Below are 18517 nucleotides of genomic sequence, written 5' to 3'. Positions count from 1 at the left end.
AACCACTGTGCCGTGGCACACTAGTGTGCCGTGAGATATTGTTTGGTGTGCCGTGGGAAATTATGCAATTTCACCTAATTGGTCGGAAAAATATTTTTTGCAAACCAATAATTATAATCTGCAAACAATGTTGTACAGTGTATGTGCTGTCTGGAGCTCAGCAGAGTAACCATGTAATACTCTTCCGTACCAGTAGGTGGCAGGAGGTAGTTATATGCTTTATAAGCCTACTTTGAGACAAGAGAATTAATGATGGTTATGGTTTTTGAAGTCATATCGAACAATTGCGTCAGGTATTTGATGAGAACGACTTTATATTGTCAATATAGGCTATTTAGTTTCCTTTTTAACATTTTCTGCTGGTGGTGTCTGTCAGGTTCAAACACTGATGACATCTATTAAACAGACAAGAAGCAAGGAATTAAACAGAGACAAGATTCAATCTAGCTCAATGAGGAGAAACGCGTAGACCTGTACCCTTGCACAGTGTCATCCCACTCTCTGACGAAAGATTGCACGCATCCTCTTTTATTTGGACTTTCCCTTATTACATGGCAACAGCTGTTTCTAAGGGGAGAGGGGGGTTGTAAACAGCCGTTGCCCTCGGTCACATAACAGTTCAAAGAAAAGATGCCTGGAGGGGGGTCCTCTCCGCTTTGTAGATCTCGGGTCAAGACAAAATCTGGATTACAATAGATCAAAGAAACCGGCGCCTTCATGTCGCTTCCCATCCTAAACAGTGGAGTTTTACAAGCCTTTTGATTGGTAAGATCAAACACAGCTTTTGTCCTCTCGCCGGGAACTCATGCCAACACAAAGTTTTGTGATAACTTAGATACAATTATTCTGACAGTATCTGTCATGTATTGGTTACTCGGGTCACAGGACAATACCGGAACCATTGTAAGGGGAACTTAAGGGCAGGGGACACAGGATATGATGACTTGTGTTGTGTGTTGGACACCTGGAAATGGAAAAAGTAAGAGCGGGAATAAAAGTCAGAAAAAGACAATAAGCTTTCTTTTGGCGTATTATTAAGCTTAGATTGCTAATAAGTGAACTAATAAGTGACACATTTGGCACACAACAATGGCGACGAGGATGGGATAGTGTCACCCTGGAATTTTTCAATGAAAAACATGTGCCTTGGCTCAAAAAAGGTTGAAAAACACTGCCTTAGAGATTTTATTGTATAACCGTAATCAAATAATACCTGATAAACTAATAGACTAGATCTGACCAATCTAAGTCTATGAGCATCAACTGATGAAGCCTACTGAGATATTGGCACCAGACGCTCGACTAGATCTGACCAATCTAAGTCTAAGACTAGATCTGACCAGTCTAAGACTAGATCTGACCAATCTAAGTCTAAGACTAGATCTGACCAATTTAAGTATTTGAGCATGAACTGATAAAGCCTACTCGGATGAGAGGCAAAATGTCTTCGAAGACAAACCAAACAGTCCAGTTGCGATTGATTCAATGCCTCGAGATTGCTAATGTAGCATACTAGCGTGTCTCTTGATATGTGCTTATTCAGCGTGCACCAATTGTGTAACTTTTTTTTTTTTTAATTATAAATAACGAAAATAATGAACCAGCATAATGTCTGTTCATAATGAGTAAAGAGGACAGAAACACAAGGTATATTGGAGGCTTAGCAATCAAATATGTATGACGTTTTTTTATCCCGGTTAATAATAAAACCGTTAATCATTGCATCCATAATGATGTATTTATGACCAGAAATGTTTCTGTCACTGACATTGCAGTAGCATTGCATGCTTAAAATCCTGGCTGACCAGTTACTAGAAATAGTACCTTGTATTAGTACCTGGCTGTATTGGAGGGTGTAGTATTTTAGTATGTAAGGAAATGTAAGGTAATTAAACTCTATAAATGGCTAAATGCAAATATTACCATTGCTAGGAAAGATAAATAAAGTGTTTAGTTTTGTGCATAATAGAAGATCAGGTTTGGTTATGATTTTTTCCTTACTATATCCTTAATCAAGCGTCACTGTTCTTGTCTGTGCAGATCTGGCAGTGTGGCGGCTCCTTGGAGATTGTCACATGTTCCCACGTTGGCCACGTTTTCCGGAAGGCTACACCTTACAGTTTCCCCGGTGGAACAGGCCAAGTTATCAACAAGAACAACCGGCGGCTGGCAGAAGTCTGGATGGATGACTTCAAAGATTTCTTCTATATCATATCCCCAGGTGCAGAACAAGAACAGTTGGTGTTTTTTTGAGTGATATTGTCAAAATTACTATTGTGGTTGTAGTTTTTACGTTATACTCGGAGCTGTTTCGGTCAGTGTATGCTTTGGTCATTGAATTTTCTTTTCATGAATGGAAATAAAAAAACAAAAGGTTTATTTGAATTTTATTTTGAGATACATCAAATGTAATTGAAAAACAAAACTTAGACAAAGACAAACTTTATTGATCCACAAGGGAAATTGTTCTTTAAAAAAATAAACTTATTGAAAAGCAATAACTACATTTAAATGACGGTTTAATTTTCATTTGATATGTCATAGGAAAACTATAAATCATCAGTTAGCAAAAACAAAAAGAACCAAACCAAATTCAAATTTATTCTAACACAATAACCAGAAGTTGCTTTTTAAAAACGAAACCGCGGACTTAGAGGAAAAACTGTGGTGTTTTATATTGCATTTATATGTAAAATATATACATACTGATCAATCGTCATCTGGTCTTTCTGACAGCCTACATCATCACCAAACTGTTTTTTTTCTTCCCTACAGGCCATTAAACTCTTTTCTTTAAAGGGGAACATTATCACCAGACCTATGTAAGCGTCAATATATACCTTGATGTTGCAGAAAAAAGACCATATATTTTTTTAACCGATTTCCGAACTCTAAATGGGTGAATTTTGGCGAATTAAACGCCTTTCTATTATTCGCTCTCGGAGCGATGACGTCACATCGGGAAGCAATCCGCCATTTTCTCAAACACATTACAAACACCGAGTCAAATCAGCTCTGTTATTTTCCGTTTTTTCGACTGTTTTCCGTACCTTGGAAACATCATGCCTCGTCGGTGTGTTGTCGGAGGGTGTAACAACACGAACAGGGACGGATTCAAGTTGCACCAGTGGCCCAAAGATGCGAAAGTGGCAAGGAATTGGACGTTTGTTCCGCACACTTTACCGACGAAAGCTATGCTACGACAGAGATGGCAAGAATGTGTGGGTATCCTGCGACACTCAAAGCAGATGCATTTCCAACTGGACTGGACAGATCAGCTTTCAGGAAAAGAGAGCGGATGAGGGTATGTCTACAGAATATATTAATTGATGAAAACTGGGCTGTCTGCACTCTCAAAGTGCATGTTGTTGCCAAATGTATTTCATATGCTGTAAACCTAGTTTATAGTTGTTAGTTTCCTTTAATGCCAAACAAACACATACCAATCGTTGGTTAGAAGGCGATCGCCGAATTCGTCCTCGCTTTCTCCCGTGTCGCTGGCTGTCGTGTCGTTTTCGTCGGTTTCGCTTGCATACGGTTCAAACCGATATGGCTCAATAGCTTCAGTTTCTTCTTCAATTTCGTTTTCGCTGGGACGCGTTATCTTTAATCTCCTTTCTGATTAGTTAAATTTTCACACTACAACCATCCGTTTCAATACATGCGTAATCTGTTGAATCGCTTAAGCCGCTGAAATCCGAGTCTGAATCCGAGCTAATGTCGCTATAACTTGCTGTTCTATCCGCCGTGTTTGTTTGTATTGGCATCACTGTGTGACGTCACAGGAAAATGGACGGGTGTATATAACGATGGTTAAAACAGGCACTTTGAACCTTTTTTTAGGGATATTGCGTGATGGGTAAAATTTTGAAAAAAACTTCGTAAAATAAAATAAGCCACTGGGAACTGATTTTTAATGGTTTTAACCCTTCTGAAATTGTGATAATGTTCCCCTTTAAGTATCAACCTCAGGGTTCAATGTCAGAATTAAAAAAAAAAAAGTTTTTGATCCATTTATTTGTTTCTTCTGACTGGTGTTTTTAATTATTGTTATAAAAAACGTATAATGAAAGTCAAACCGTTGTTTTTACAGTTAATCCCTTTCAAAAACGTAAAAAGAGCACTTTTATTTTTTGTATTTCAATATGAAATTCACATTTTTTAATCCTCATCATTCTCAATCATGATACGAAAATTCGATGACCAAAACATACACTGACTGTGTTTTATATTTTGTTGACCCTATTTGTCAAAATCAAAAGGTAGGAAATACAGTAATTAAATGCCTTCTATATGATGTAGTGTAATTCCACAGCAACAATAGTAAACGCAAGGTTTAATTAATACCTTTCTGACACTGTCATATCTTTATGAAGGCATAATATTTGTTGTACTAATTACTCATTAGATTGTGCAGGTGGCCTGCTGGCGTACAGCTCCTTTTGCTTGTATTGTGGATTAATGTCATGTCACAAACGTGGGTTTACACGAGGTCAGTCAGTCGGAGTAAACAACCATATTGGGTAACAATGTCCAGGCACAGCAAAGCTCAGCCACTTACAGACACACAAGAACAATGTGACCCTGCAGACTATGTGAGGAGCACCCCCTCCATCTGCCCACTTTGTAATGTGATTAGCCACCAGCGAGGCTCCACCGGAAATCCCTGGGTAAATGTTTTCGATACCTCCCAACCTTCAAGGGATCATCTGTAATCTGCTGATTCTTACGACATTTTGACCTTCTGCTTCACCCTAACAAGATGCTCCACAGGCTGGTGTAGATGGAGGTGCGATGATGGATGGGCTTTAAATCACCTGCCTGTTCCTGTGGAGCTTTAGACTAAATCATCTGGGAATTCTGTGTGTGAGTTTAGGAAACGCATCTATTAAAAAGTCCCTGCGCTGCAGCGTGCTTTTACGATGAAAAAGGCTGTTGATCATGTGCAACATGCTCAGAACAGATGTGGATAGAGCGAATGGAATTGGGGAGTGCTACGTTAATTGGAGACTCAAAATTGGTCATAGATGTGAATTATTGTTTGCATATACACTATATTGCCAAATGTATTTGGCCACCTGCCTTGACTCACATATGAACTTGAAATGCCATCCCATTTCATGATGTCGGTCCACCTTTTGCAGCTATTACAGCTTCAACTCTTCTGGGAAGGCTGTCCACAAGGTTGCGTTGTGTGTTTATAGGAATTTTCCACCATTATTCCAAAAGCGCATTGGTGAGGTCACACACTGATGTTGGTCGAGAAGGCCTGGCTCTCAGTCTCCATTCTAATTCATCCCAAAGGTGTTCTATCAGGTTCAGGTCAGGACTCTGTGCAGGCCAGTCAAGTTCATCCACACCAGACTCTGTCATCCATGTCTTTATGGACCTTGCTTTGTGCACTGGTGTTGGAAGAGGAAGGGGCCCGCTCCAAACTGTTCCCACAAGGTTGGGAGCATGGAATTGTCCAAAATGTTTTGGTGACCTGGAGCATTCAAAGTTCCTTTCACTGAAATTAAGGGGCCAAGCCCAACTGCTGAAAAACAACCCCACACCATAATTCCTCCTGCACCAAATTTCACACTCGGCCAAAATGTACTGTTCTCCTGGCAACCTCCAAACCCAGATTAGTCCATCAGATTGCCAGATGGAAAAGCGTGACTCGAAACCCATTACATGAAGCTCTCTGCGTACCGTATGTGGGCTAATTGGAAGGTCACATGAAGTTTGGAGCTCTGTAGCAACTGACTGTGCAGAAAGTCTTTGCACTATGCGCTTCACTTGGTGGTTGGAATATCTAGGAGTGAGAACATTTCATGACTGGATTTGTTGCACAGGTGACATCCTATGACAGTTCCACGCTGGAAATCACTGAGCTCCTCAGAGCGGCCCATTCTTTCACAAATGTTTGTAGAAACAGTCTCCATGCCTAAGTGCTTGATTTTATACACCTGTGGCCGGGCCAAGTGATTAGGACACCTGATTCAGTTTGGAGCGGGCCCCTTCCCCTTCCAACATGACTGTGCACCAGTGCACAAAGCAAGGTCCACAAAGACATGGATGACAGAGTCTGGTGTGGATGAACTTGACTGGCCTGCACAGAGTCCTGACCTGTGGCCGGGTCAAGTGATTAGGACACCTAATTCTCATCATTTGGATGGGTGGCCAAATACTTTTGGCAATATAGTGTAGCTGACATATTCTTATAAGAGTGTGCTGGCTTGCTTTGAGTCAGTGCATAATTGTCATTACATAAAGCTTCTTTTCTCTAACAATGCAACAATTTTTGAAAATGTGTGCTCTTTTAGCCAAATGGAAACCCCATGATGCATCAGCCTGTGTTTTTTTCCCCAGGCAACTGCGCAAACACACATACACACATGCACACACACTCAAAAACACATTAGGCAAAATGTCTTTCTGCATCATGAGCACATGTGGATTGATCCAACAAGGGCGGTTATCCAAAAACATCATGGTTGTAAAAAAAAAAAAAAAAGTAAAACATAATTAAGAAAATAAATCTTTAAATAAAATGTGAAGCGCAGTATATTTTTTTTTCAGGGAACGCAAACAAAATGACCGTAGTTGAGGTATGGTCGTAACTACCATAAAGGACATCAAGGTAATGTCTTAAGTATTTTTTAAGTGACAAACAGAAGATGATTTGACCAGCTGCAAATTTATTTTGTGTAAGACATAGTGTGCACTTTAAATCATTGTGTACTAGAGCAGTGTTTTTCAACCACTGTGCCGCGGCACACAGGTGTGCCGGGAGATACAGTCTGGTGTGCCGTGGGAGATTATGTAATTTCACCTATTTGGGTTAAAAATATTTTATGCAAACCAGTAAATTATAATCTGAGAATAAAGTGCCGTTGTTGAGTGCCTGTGCTGTCCAGAGCTCGGCAGAGTAACCATGTAATACTCTTCCATATCAGTAGGTGGCAGCAGGTAGCTAATTGCTTTGTAAACATATCTAATGCTTAAACCAAAAATAAACAAAAGGTAAATACCCCTAAGAAAAAGCATTGAAGCTTAGGGATGGCTATGGAAAACAAAACTAAAACTGAACTTGCTGCAAAGTAAACAAAAACAGAATGCTGGACGACAGCAAAGACTTACAGCGTGTGGCACAAAGCCGGCGTCCACAAAGTACATCCGAACATGCCATGACAATCAACAACGTCCCTATAAAGAAGGATAGTGTCCGCACAACTTAAATAGTCTTGATTGCTAAAAACAAAGCAGGTGCGGGGAATAGCGCTCAAGGAAGACATGAAACTGCTACAGGAAAATACCAACAAAACAGGAAAAGCTATTAAAACAGGAGCGCAAGACACTACACACAGAAAAACACCAACACACTAAGATTAAGTCACAGCGTGATGTGATAGGTCGTGACAGTACTTTGAGACACGTGATATAGTGATGGTTATGGTTTAAAGTCACATCCTACAATTGCCAGAATGACTTTTTACTGTCAACATCTACTACTGAGTTTAATTTGTTTATGTTTTCTGCTGGTGGTGTGCCTCTGAATTTTTTCAATGAAAAAAATGTGCCTCGGCTCCAAAAAGGTGGAAAAACACTGTACTAGAGCATCCTCTCTCAATAAACAATCTTTGGTCATTTGCAGCTCGCTCCAACTCCCTCTCCCGACACCATAGCTGAACACACAACAGCGACAGAAAAGGAGATGATTGATTGGCAAAATGGCCCAATGAGAGGCAGCAGAGGCCCACCCACGCATGTTATAGCCCTTCCTCGTCCAATCATATTTAATGGTGATCAGTCCGTGATACGGGGCAGAAAGAATCAGTACAGGAAAAACAAAAATAAGACAATCCAAGTAAAAACTAAAAGGTGTTGCAGAGAAATGAAGAGATGGAAAAAGAACAGTTACGGTGACAAAGACTGCTAAGAGCAGAAAAATGGATGAGATGTTTGACAGCAGCTACTTCAGCGTGTCCCTCACAGCAGCAGCTACTTTCAGCATTGCTCTGACGATAGCGCATGAGGAGATAGAGAAGGATAAAACAATGCATGTTGAAGAAAACTCAAATGAATATTAACAAAGGTCATAGGATGCCACCTGTGCAACAAATCCAGTCGTGAAATTTCCTCGCTCCTAAATATTCCAAAGTCAACTGTCGGCTTTATTATTATTAGCCTTTATTTAACCAGGTAAAATCCCATTGAGATCAAAGATCTCTTTTCCAAGGGAGACCTGGCCAAGAGGGCAGCAGCAAGGTTACATTAAAAACAGTAAACAAATACATAAAACATCACATTTACAACATTAAAACTTGCTCACATGACACGTGCATACAGACAAGGTAGACTGCAGTCCTTTCACAGAAGCTTTAAACTCATTCAGCGTAACTAGGGTTTGAAGTTTAATGTTCGATTGTAGGTTATTCCAAGCCTTCGGTGCTGAAAACCTAAATGCTTTCTTGCCCAGTTCAGTTCTTACTTTGGGGACAACAAATTGCAGAACATCCATTGAACGAAGATTGTGACTTCCTTGTTTCTTTGTTAAAAGACAAGACAGATAAGATGGAGTGATACCCAGAATGGTTTTGTAGATGAAAACATACCAATGATTGAGGCGTCGAGCACATAAAGATGTCCAGTTAACCATTGAGTATAACAAACAATGGTGAGTAAGGGGAGCGCAGTTGGTGATGAATCTCAGTGCCCCGTGGTATTATAAGAAAATGGAAGAGTTTGGGAACAACAGCAACTCAGCCACAAAGTGGTAGGCCACGTAAACTGACAGAGAGGGATCATAGCGCATAGTGCAAAGACTTTCTGCACAGTCAGTTGCTACAGAGCTCCAAACTTCATGTGACCTTCCAAGTAGCCCACGTACAGTATGCAGAGAGCTTCATGCAATGGGTTTCCATGGACATGCAGCTGCATCTAAGCCATACATCACCAAGTCCAATGCAAAGCGTTGGATGCAGTGGTGTAAAGCATGTCGCCACTGGACTCTAGAGCAGTGGAGACGCCTTCTCTGGAGTGATGAATCACGCTTTTCCATCTTGCAATCTGATGGACGAGTCTGGGTTTGGAGGTTGCCAGGAGTGTGAAATTTGGTGGAAGAGGAATTATGGTGTGGGGTTGTTTTCAAGAGTTGGGCTTGGCCCCTTAGGTGGACCGACATCATATTGAACCCTATGGGTTAGGAATGGGATGGCACTTCAAGTTCATATGTGAGTCAAGGCAGGTGGCCAAATACTTTTGGCAATATAGTGTATATCTTAAATTCTACCTTTTAAAAATGCCTAACTGCCACTGCCAAAAATGTATTTAGTTATTCCAATAATTATTATTGTGTGTGTGTTCAACTGAACGGCAGATTCTAGTATTTTAGTTCCTTTGTTGGATTCATGTTGTTACTGAGCACTGCAGCCTTTATATATTTTTTAAAATAAATGTGAATTTTCATGTCAAGTGTGGGAAAGTACTGACTAATGATGTATAAACTTGGCCTGCAGGAGTGATGCGTGTGAACTACGGTGACGTATCTTCCCGAAAAGCCCTTCGTGAAGCCTTGAAGTGCAAACCGTTCTCCTGGTACCTGGAGAACATCTACCCAGACTCCCAGATCCCGAGAAGATATTACTCGCTCGGTGAAGTATGAGCTTTTTTCTGTCCTTCGATCTCCCATGTGCCAGCAGATACAAGTGCCTCACTGCTCGGAATCACACATCTTTTTGCTTCAGGCTTGTGTAGTCCGAGAACTTTATTGCTTTGGGAAAAAAAGCAGCGTCTTAGGAGGAGCTTTGAGAACTAGATGAGCTCCACCATCCTCTTGTGTTAGGGTTGTACGTGTATGATACACAAACAGTGGAATGTTGGTGCAGCAGACATTGCTCCGAGCACATGTTTACTGCAGCAAAGAAGCTACTATGTATTGTCTATATGTCTACTGCAGTGTTTTTCAACCACTGTGCCGCGAGATACAATCTGGTGTGCTGTGGGAGATTATGTAATTTCACCTAATTGGGTTAAAAATATTTTTTGCAAACCAGTAATTATAATCCGCAAAAAATATATACCGTTGTTGAGTGTCTGTGCTGTCTAGAGCTCGGCAGAGTAACCGTGTAATACTCTTCCATATCAGTTGGGGGCAGCAGGTAGCTAATTGCTTTGTATATGTTCGTCGTGATCACAATATGCAGATGACAGCGGTAGGCAGTGTGCGGGTAAAAAGGTATCTTAACGCTTAAACCAAAAATAAACAAAAGGCGAGTGCCGCTAAATAAAGCCATTGAAGCTTAGGGATGGTTATGCAAAATTAAACTAAAACTGAACTGGCTGCAAAGTAAACAAAAACAGAATGCTGGACAACAGCAAAGACTTACAGCGTGTGGAGCAGACGGCGTCCACAAAGTACATCCGTACATGACATGACAATCAACGATGTCCCCACAAAGAAGGATAGCGTCCGCACAACTTAAATAGTCTTGATTGCGAAAACAAAGCAGGTGCGGGGAATAGCATTCAAGGAAGACATGAAACTGCTATGGGAAAATACCAACAAAACAGGAAAAGCCACCAAAATAGGAGCGTAAGACAAGAATTAATACACTACACACAGGAAAACACCAAAAACTTAAAGGGGAACATTATCACCAGACCTATGTAAGCGTCAATATATACCTTGATGTTGCAGAAAAAAGACCATATATTTTTTTAACCGATTTCCGAACTCTAAATGGGTGAATTTTGGCGACACTCAAAGCAGATGCATTTCCAACGATAAAGTCAAAGAAATCTGCCGCCAGACCCCCATTGAATCTGCCGGAGTGTGTGAGCAATTCAGGGACAAAGGACCTCGGTAGCACGGCAAGCAATGGCGGCAGTTTGTTCCCGCAGACGAGCGAGCTAAACCCCCTGGATGTTTTGGCTCACACCGTCCCTTATGCCACCGAAGATGATCAAGAGAAGAATATCGACCCTAGCTTCCCTGGCCTGCTGACATCAACTCCAAAACTGGACAGATCAGCTTTCAGGAAAAGAGAGCGGATGAGGGTATGTCTACAGAATATATTAATTGATGAAAATTGGGCTGTCTATGAAGAAAACAAGCAAGGAACCCAGATTTCCCTTGCCCGGACGCGGGTCACCGGGGCCCCCCTCTGGAGCCAGGCCCGGAGGTGGGGCACGATGGCGAGCGCCTGGTGGCCGGGCCTGTCCCCATGGGGCCCGGCCGGGCACAGCCCGAAGAGGCAACGTGGGTCCCCCCTCCAATGGGCTCACCACCCATAGCAGGGGTCATAGAGGTCGGGTGCGATGTGAGCTGGGCGGCAGCCGAGGGCAGGGCACTTGGCGGTCCGATCCTCGGCTACAGAAGCTAGCTGTTGGGACGTGGAACGTCACCTCGCTGGGGGGGAAGGAGCCTGAGCTAGTGCGCGAGGTGGAGAAGTTCCGGCTAGATATAGTCGGACTCACTTCGACGCACAGCAAGGGCTCTGGAACCAGTTCTCTCGAGAGGGGCTGGACTCTCTTCCACTCTGGCGTTGCCGGCAGTGAGAGGCGACGGGCTGGGGTGGCAATTCTTGTTTCCCCCCGGCTCAGAGCCTGTACGTTGGAGTTCAACCCGGTGGACGAGAGGGTAGCTTCTCTCCGCCTTCGGGTGGGGGAACGTGTCCTGACTGTGGTTTGCGCTTACGCGCCAAACCGCAGCTCAGAGTACCCACCCTTTTTGGATTCACTCGAGGGAGTACTTGAGAGTGCTCCCCCGGGTGATTCCCTCGTTCTACTGGGGGACTTCAATGCTCATGTTGGCAGCGACAGTGAAACCTGGAGAGGCGTGATTGGGAAGAATGGCTGCCCGGATCTGAACCCGAGCGGTGTTATGTTATTGGACTTTTGTGCCCGTCACAGATTGTCCATAACGAACACCATGTTCAAACATAAGGGTGTCCATATGTGCACTTGGCACCAGGACACCCTAGGCCGCGGTTCCATGATCGACTTTGTAGTTGTGTCATCGGATTTGCGGCCTCATGTTTTGGACACTCGGGTGAAGAGAGGGGCGGAGCTTTCTACCGATCACCACCTGGTGGTGAGTTGGCTGCGATGGTGGGGGAGGATGCCGGACAGACCTGGCAGGCCCAAACGCATTGTGAGGGTTTGCTGGGAACGTCTGGCAGAGTCTCCTGTCAGAGGGAGTTTCAATTCCCACCTCCGGAAGAACTTTGAACATGTCACGAGGGAGGTGCTGGACATTGAGTCCGAATGGACCATGTTCCGCGCCTCTATTGTCGAGGCGGCTGATTGGAGCTGTGGCCGCAAGGTAGTTGGTGCTTGTCGTGGCGGTAATCCTAGAACCCGTTGGTGGACACCGGCGGTGAGGGATGCCGTCAAGCTGAAGAAGGAGTCCTATCGGGTTCTTTTGGCTCATAGGACTCCTGAGGCAGCGGACAAGTACCGACAGGCCAAGCGGTGTGCGGCTTCAGCGGTCGCAGAGGCAAAAACTCGGACATGGGAGGAGTTCGGTGAGGCCATGGAAAACGACTTCCGGACGGCTTCGAAGCAATTCTGGACCACCATCCGCCGCCTCAGGAAGGGGAAGCAGTGCACTATCAACACCGTGTATGGCGAGGATGGTGTTCTGCTGACCTCGACTGCGGATGTTGTGGATCGGTGGAGGGAATACTTCGAAGACCTCCTCAATCCCACCAACACGTCTTCCTATGAGGAAGCAGTGCCTGGGGAGTCTGTGGTGGGTTCTCCTATTTCTGGGGCTGAGGTTGCTGAGGTAGTTAAAAAGCTCCTCGGTGGCAAGGCCCCGGGGGTAGATGAGATCCGCCCGGAGTTCCTTAAGGCTCTGGATGCTGTGGGGCTGTCTTGGTTGACAAGACTCTGCAGCATCGCGTGGACATCGGGGGCGGTGCCACTGGATTGGCAGACCGGGGTGGTGGTTCCTCTCTTTAAGAAGGGGAACCGGAGGGTGTGTTCTAACTATCGTGGGATCACACTCCTCAGCCTTCCCGGTAAGGTCTATTCAGGTGTACTGGAGAGGAGGCTACGCCGGATAGTCGAACCTCGGATTCAGGAGGAACAGTGTGGTTTTCGTCCTGGTCGTGGAACTGTGGACCAGCTCTATACTCTCCGCAGGGTCCTTGAGGGTGCATGGGAGTTTGCCCAACCAGTCTACATGTGTTTTGTGGACTTGGAGAAGGCATTCAATCGTGTCCCTCGGGAAGTCCTGTGGGGAGTGCTCAGAGAGTACGGGGTATCGGACTGTCTGATTGTGGCAGTCCGCTCCCTGTATGATCAGTGCCAGAGCTTGGTCCGCATTGCCGGTAGTAAGTCGGACACGTTTCCAGTGAGGGTTGGACTCCGCCAAGGCTGCCCTTTGTCACCGATTCTGTTCATAACTTTTATGGACAGAATTTCTAGGCGCAGTCAAGGCGTTGAGGGGATCTGGTTTGGTGGCTGCAGGATTAGGTCTCTGCTTTTTGCAGATGATGTGGTCCTGATGGCTTCATCTGGCCAGGATCTTCAGCTCTCACTGGATCGGTTCGCAGGTGAGTGTGAAGCGACTGGGATGAGAATCAGCACCTCCAAGTCCGAGTCCATGGTTCTCGCCCGGAAAAGGGTGGAGTGCCATCTCCGGGTTGGGGAGGAGATCTTGCCCCAAGTGGAGGAGTTCAAGTACCTCGGAGTCTTGTTCACGAGTGAGGGAAGAGTGAATCGTGAGATCGACAGGCGGATCGGTGCGGCGTCTTCAGTAATGCGGACGCTGTATCGATCCGTTGTGGTGAAGAAGGAGCTGAGCCGGAAGGCAAAGCTCTCAATTTACCGGTCGATCTACGTTCCCATCCTCACCTATGGTCATGAGCTTTGGGTTATGACCGAAAGGACAAGATCACGGGTACAAGCGGCCGAAATGAGTTTCCTCCGCCGGGTGGCGGGGCTCTCCCTTAGAGATAGAGTGAGAAGCTCTGCCATCCGGGAGGAGCTCAAAGTAAAGCCGCTGCTCCTCCACATCGAGAGGAGCCAGATGAGGTGGTTCGGGCATCTGGTCAGGATGCCACCCGAGCGCCTCCCTAGGGAGGTGTTTAGGGCACGTCCGACCGGTAGGAGGCCGCGGGGAAGACCCAGGACACGTTGGGAAGACTATGTCTCTCGGCTGGCCTGGGAACGCCTCGGGGTCCCACAGGAAGAGCTGGACGAAGTGGCTGGGGAGAGGGAAGTCTGGGCTTCCCTGCTTAGGCTGCTGCCCCCGCGACCTGACCTCGGATAAGCGGAAGAAGATGGATGGATGGATGGGCTGTCTGCACTCTCAAAGTGCATGTTGTTGCCAAATGTATTTCATATGCTGTAAACCTAGTTCATAGTTGTTAGTTTCCTTTAATGCCAAACAAACACATACCAATCGTTGGTTAGCAGGGGTAAAATTTTGAAAAAAACTTTGAAAAAAAAAAAAAGCCACTGGGAACTGATTTTTAATGGTTTTAACCCTTCTGAAATTGTGATAATGTTCCCTTTTAATAAGTCACGGCGCGATGTGACAGGTGGTGACAGTACACCTACTTTGAGACAAGAGCCATATCGATGCATGCTTGGTTATGGTTTGAATTCATATCCAACAAGTGCGAGAACGACTTTTTACTGTCAATATCGGCTGCTGAGTTTCATTTTTTAAATATTTTCTGCTGGTGGTGTGCCTTTGGATTTTTTCAATGAAAAACATGTGCCTTGGCTCAGAAAAGGTTGAAAAACACTGGTCTACTGTATGATCTTAGACAGGGGTGTTAAACTAATTTCAGCTCAGGGGCCGCATGGACGAAAATCTATTCCCAAATGGGCCGGAATGGTAAAATCATGGCATGATAACGTAAAAATTATATAATATTATATATTATATTATATATATATATATAAAACAATTATATATGTAAATATTATATTAATATACTATAATTTATATGCACTCATATGTATAGGCAGTCTGCCTTTGGCCTTTTTTTAGCACTAGTCAAAGTGTTTGAACACCCCTGCATTAGTGGTTAACTTCTTTTTACACTTGTTGTGCAGTTGATGTTACAATGTGCAATGCAACATAACTTTATTACTCCTCACTTGAGAGAGTGTTGAAATAGTGTTTGACTGTTCTTAAAAATCAATACATTGTATATTGCCTAACTTATTTTTTCACTTTTATAAATAATACTTAAAGGGGACCTATGATTTTAATCTACATTTTAAACCTTGTGGCCTAGTTAATATGTATTGGATATGCTTTGGTGTAAATTTTGCGTAAATAACCAGTTTTGGGAGTTTGTCTGCAAGATGTTCGATTCTGACGGTGTTCCTAGATTGCAAATGAAACCACACCCCACACTCTCTAAAAGTATCATAATTTATCTTTTGAAAATGTACACTTCTTGGTACACCTGCACACTCACCAGTTGATTTAGACTGTTTAAAGCTGTTTTTAGAAGCATCTATGTTACTGCATGTTGCACAATAATGTTATTATGCAAATGCAAAGATTAGTTGAAAATATTATATTTATTCTAGTTTTTTTTGTGTTTCCTCATTGCCGGAACCAGAACAGGAGGAGCTCCTCCTCCTGGCTGAGAGCTTGACTAAATGTCAAAATAAGTATGTCCACCTTGCTGTGACATCACAACGTAGCCACCGAGGCATCCAAAACAACGTGCAAGCTCACGCCAAAATGCATGAACCTTGTGATTCGATGCTTTGGCGTTGTTTAACACGACTATCCAACTTTGTAACAAAAAAGTTAAAGTTAAAGTACCAATGATTGTCACACACACACTAGGTGTGGCGAAATTATTCTCTGCATTTGACCCATTCATAAGTCAGAAAATTCATCATAGGCCCCCTTCAAAATGTTTCCTGTACAGGTAGTACATGTTTTTTGATACAGGTTTTCCATTGCCCTATGGGAAAAATAGTTCTGAAAATAGACCAAATTGATGTCAATAGACTGTCTTCAACCTAAAAGGTTGCACAACATTGATCCTTGCGGGAGTGATGAAAAATGTTGAAACTTTTGAGTTTGAGTTTTTTAATTCAGTTTAATGATTTTGACATGACAAAAGTAAATGTCAGCTTCAGAAATGAGCCCTTTAATCCTCCTCGATTCTTATTGGTGTCATTATTTTGTCTTACATTGTATTAGGTGTTGTTCTCAACTTGTCTGAGCAGTGACTGTAGCAAATATATAATAATAAAGTAAAAAAAAAGTTAAAGTAGAGAATTAAAGATTGTCACACATACACACACTAGGTGTGGTGAGTTTATCCTCTGCGTTTGACCCATCACCCTCACCCTCTGGGAGGTGAGGGTGAGGGTTATTAACAATTATTATCAAACCCCACATCAGACCCTGACGACACTACAATATGAAGTATACACGATAAAACATTAAATATGAGTACCGTATATGAAAATTTGATTCCTACTTTTTTTTTTTACTTCCGCGACGACCTCCTTAAAGTCGTGTTTGTAATCAAACATGAATATAAATGATCTAAAATGCCTCAAACATGGCAAGGTGTGGAGAGTTTTGCACGTTACCCATCATGCTTTGCAGTGGATTTAAAATGGAGCTTAGTGGCCTAGTGGTTAGAGTGTCCGCCCTGAGATCGGTAAGTTGTGAGTTCAATCCCCGGCCGAGTCATACCAAAGACTATAAAAATGAGACCCTTTACCTCCCTGCTTGGCACTCAGCATCAAGGGTTGGAATTGGGGGTTAAACCACCAAAAATGATTCCTGGGCGCGGCACCGCTGCCCCCCACTGCTCCCCTCACCTCCCAGGGGGTGAAGAAGGGGATGGGTCAAATGCAGAGGACACATTTCACCACACCTAGTGTGTGTGTGACAATCATTGGTACTTTAAGTACTTTAACTTTAGCTTGGTCCGCATTGCCGGCAGTAAGTCGGACCCGTTTCCAGTGAGGGTTGGACTCCGCCAAGGCTGCCCTTTGTCACCGATTCTGTTCATAACTTTTATGGACAGAATTTCTAGGCGCAGTCAGGGCGTTGAGGGTATCTGGCTGCAGGATTAGGTCTTTGCTTTTTGCAGATGATGTGGTCCTGATGGCTTCATCTGGCCAGGATCTTCAGCTCTCACTGGATCGGTTCGCAGCCGAGTGTGAAGCGACTGGGATGAGAATCAGCACCTCCAAGTCCGAGTCCATGGTTCTCGCCCGGAAAAGGGTGGAGTGCCATCTCCGGGTTGGGGAGGAGTTCAAATACCTTGGAGTCTTGCTCACGAGTGAGGGAAGAGTGGATTGTGAGATCGACAGGCGGATCGGTGCGGCGTCTTCAGTAATGCGGACGCTGTATCGATCCGTTGTGGTGAAGAAGGAGCTGAGCCAGAAGGCAAAGCTCTCAATTTACCGGTCGATCTACGTTCCCATCCTCACCTATGGTCATGCGCTTTGGGTTATGACCGAAAGGACAAGATCACGGGTACAACCGGCCGAAATTTGTTTCCTCCGCCGGGTGGCGGGGCTCTCCCTTAGAGATAGGGTGAGAAGCTCTGTCATCCGGGAGGAACTCAGAGTAAAGCCGCTGCTCCTCCACATGGAGAGGAGCCAGATGAGGTCGTTCGGGCATCTGGTCAGGATGCCACCCGAACGCCTCTCGAGGGAGGTCATTCGGGCACGTCTGACCGGTAGGAGGCCACAGGGAAGACCCAGGACACGTTGGGAAGACTATGTCTCCCGACTGGCCTGGGAATGCCTCGGGATCCCCTGGGAGGAGCTGGACAAAATGGCTGGGGAGAGGGAAATCTGGGCTTCCCTGCCTAGGCTGCTACCCCCACGACCCGACCTCGGATAAGCGGAAGAAGATGGATGGATGGATGGATAGATGGTGTGTGAAAATTTCTATAATGTCCACAAAGTTTAATGAACAGGGTGTGTATTGGTTGTAATATTGATTTGCACCATAACGGTAAAGGTTGTTTGCACTGGGTCATATAAATTGATGTTATGTATGTTATCAGTTTGCGATGTCATTTTTGGTGATTTAACCCCCAATTCCAACCTTTGATGCTGAGTTCCAAGCAGGGAGGTAATGGGTCCCATTTTTATAGTCTTTGGTATGACTCGGCTGGAGTTTGAACTCACAACCTACCGATCTCGGGGTGGACGCTCTAACCACAATACACATTATTAATTAAATAAATTGAAATATATTTATATTATACTGTTATATTATTAATTTGAATGAGTGTTACTCTTATAAAAATAATTCCTGCAATATTGTGTAATTCTTGTGTTTTAAGTATTGCCCTTTAATTGATTAAACTTATGAATGTTTTCCATATTGGCAGATCAGGAACGTTGAGACCAACCAATGTGTTGACAACATGGGACGAAAGGAGAATGAGAAAGTTGGCTTTTTCAACTGCCACGGCATGGGTGGAAACCAGGTGGGAATAAAAATGCATGCATTTAATATTAAATGATATTTGCATTCTTAAATGCCAGTTCAAACGTCAACGTTCAAACA

The 18517-nt window shown here is 44.0% G+C and overlaps 1 protein-coding gene across 7 annotated transcripts in view; it reads left to right on the top strand.

The window, feature by feature from the left end:
* The window catches only part of galnt13 (polypeptide N-acetylgalactosaminyltransferase 13), a 151294-nt gene that overhangs the window by 43906 nt on the left and 88871 nt on the right, over positions 1 to 18517 (top strand). For all 7 annotated transcript variants that reach the window (XR_009816491.1, XM_061971532.2, XM_061971531.1 and 4 more), the window contains exons 8-10: positions 2041 to 2221; positions 9504 to 9643; positions 18339 to 18437. Coding sequence is in view for 6 of the 7 variants with exons in the window: in XM_061971532.2 (XP_061827516.1) it covers positions 2041 to 2221; positions 9504 to 9643; positions 18339 to 18437 (420 nt within the window). In the remaining variant the exon portion in view is untranslated. The remainder of the gene's footprint in view (positions 1 to 2040; positions 2222 to 9503; positions 9644 to 18338; positions 18438 to 18517) is intronic.

This window comes from Nerophis lumbriciformis, linkage group LG13 (genome assembly GCF_033978685.3).
Source record: "Nerophis lumbriciformis linkage group LG13, RoL_Nlum_v2.1, whole genome shotgun sequence".
In the NCBI taxonomy this organism is placed as follows: Eukaryota; Metazoa; Chordata; class Actinopteri; order Syngnathiformes; family Syngnathidae; genus Nerophis; species Nerophis lumbriciformis.
Note: the sequence above shows the minus strand (reverse complement) of the source record. Positions and strands in the feature narration are given on the sequence as shown.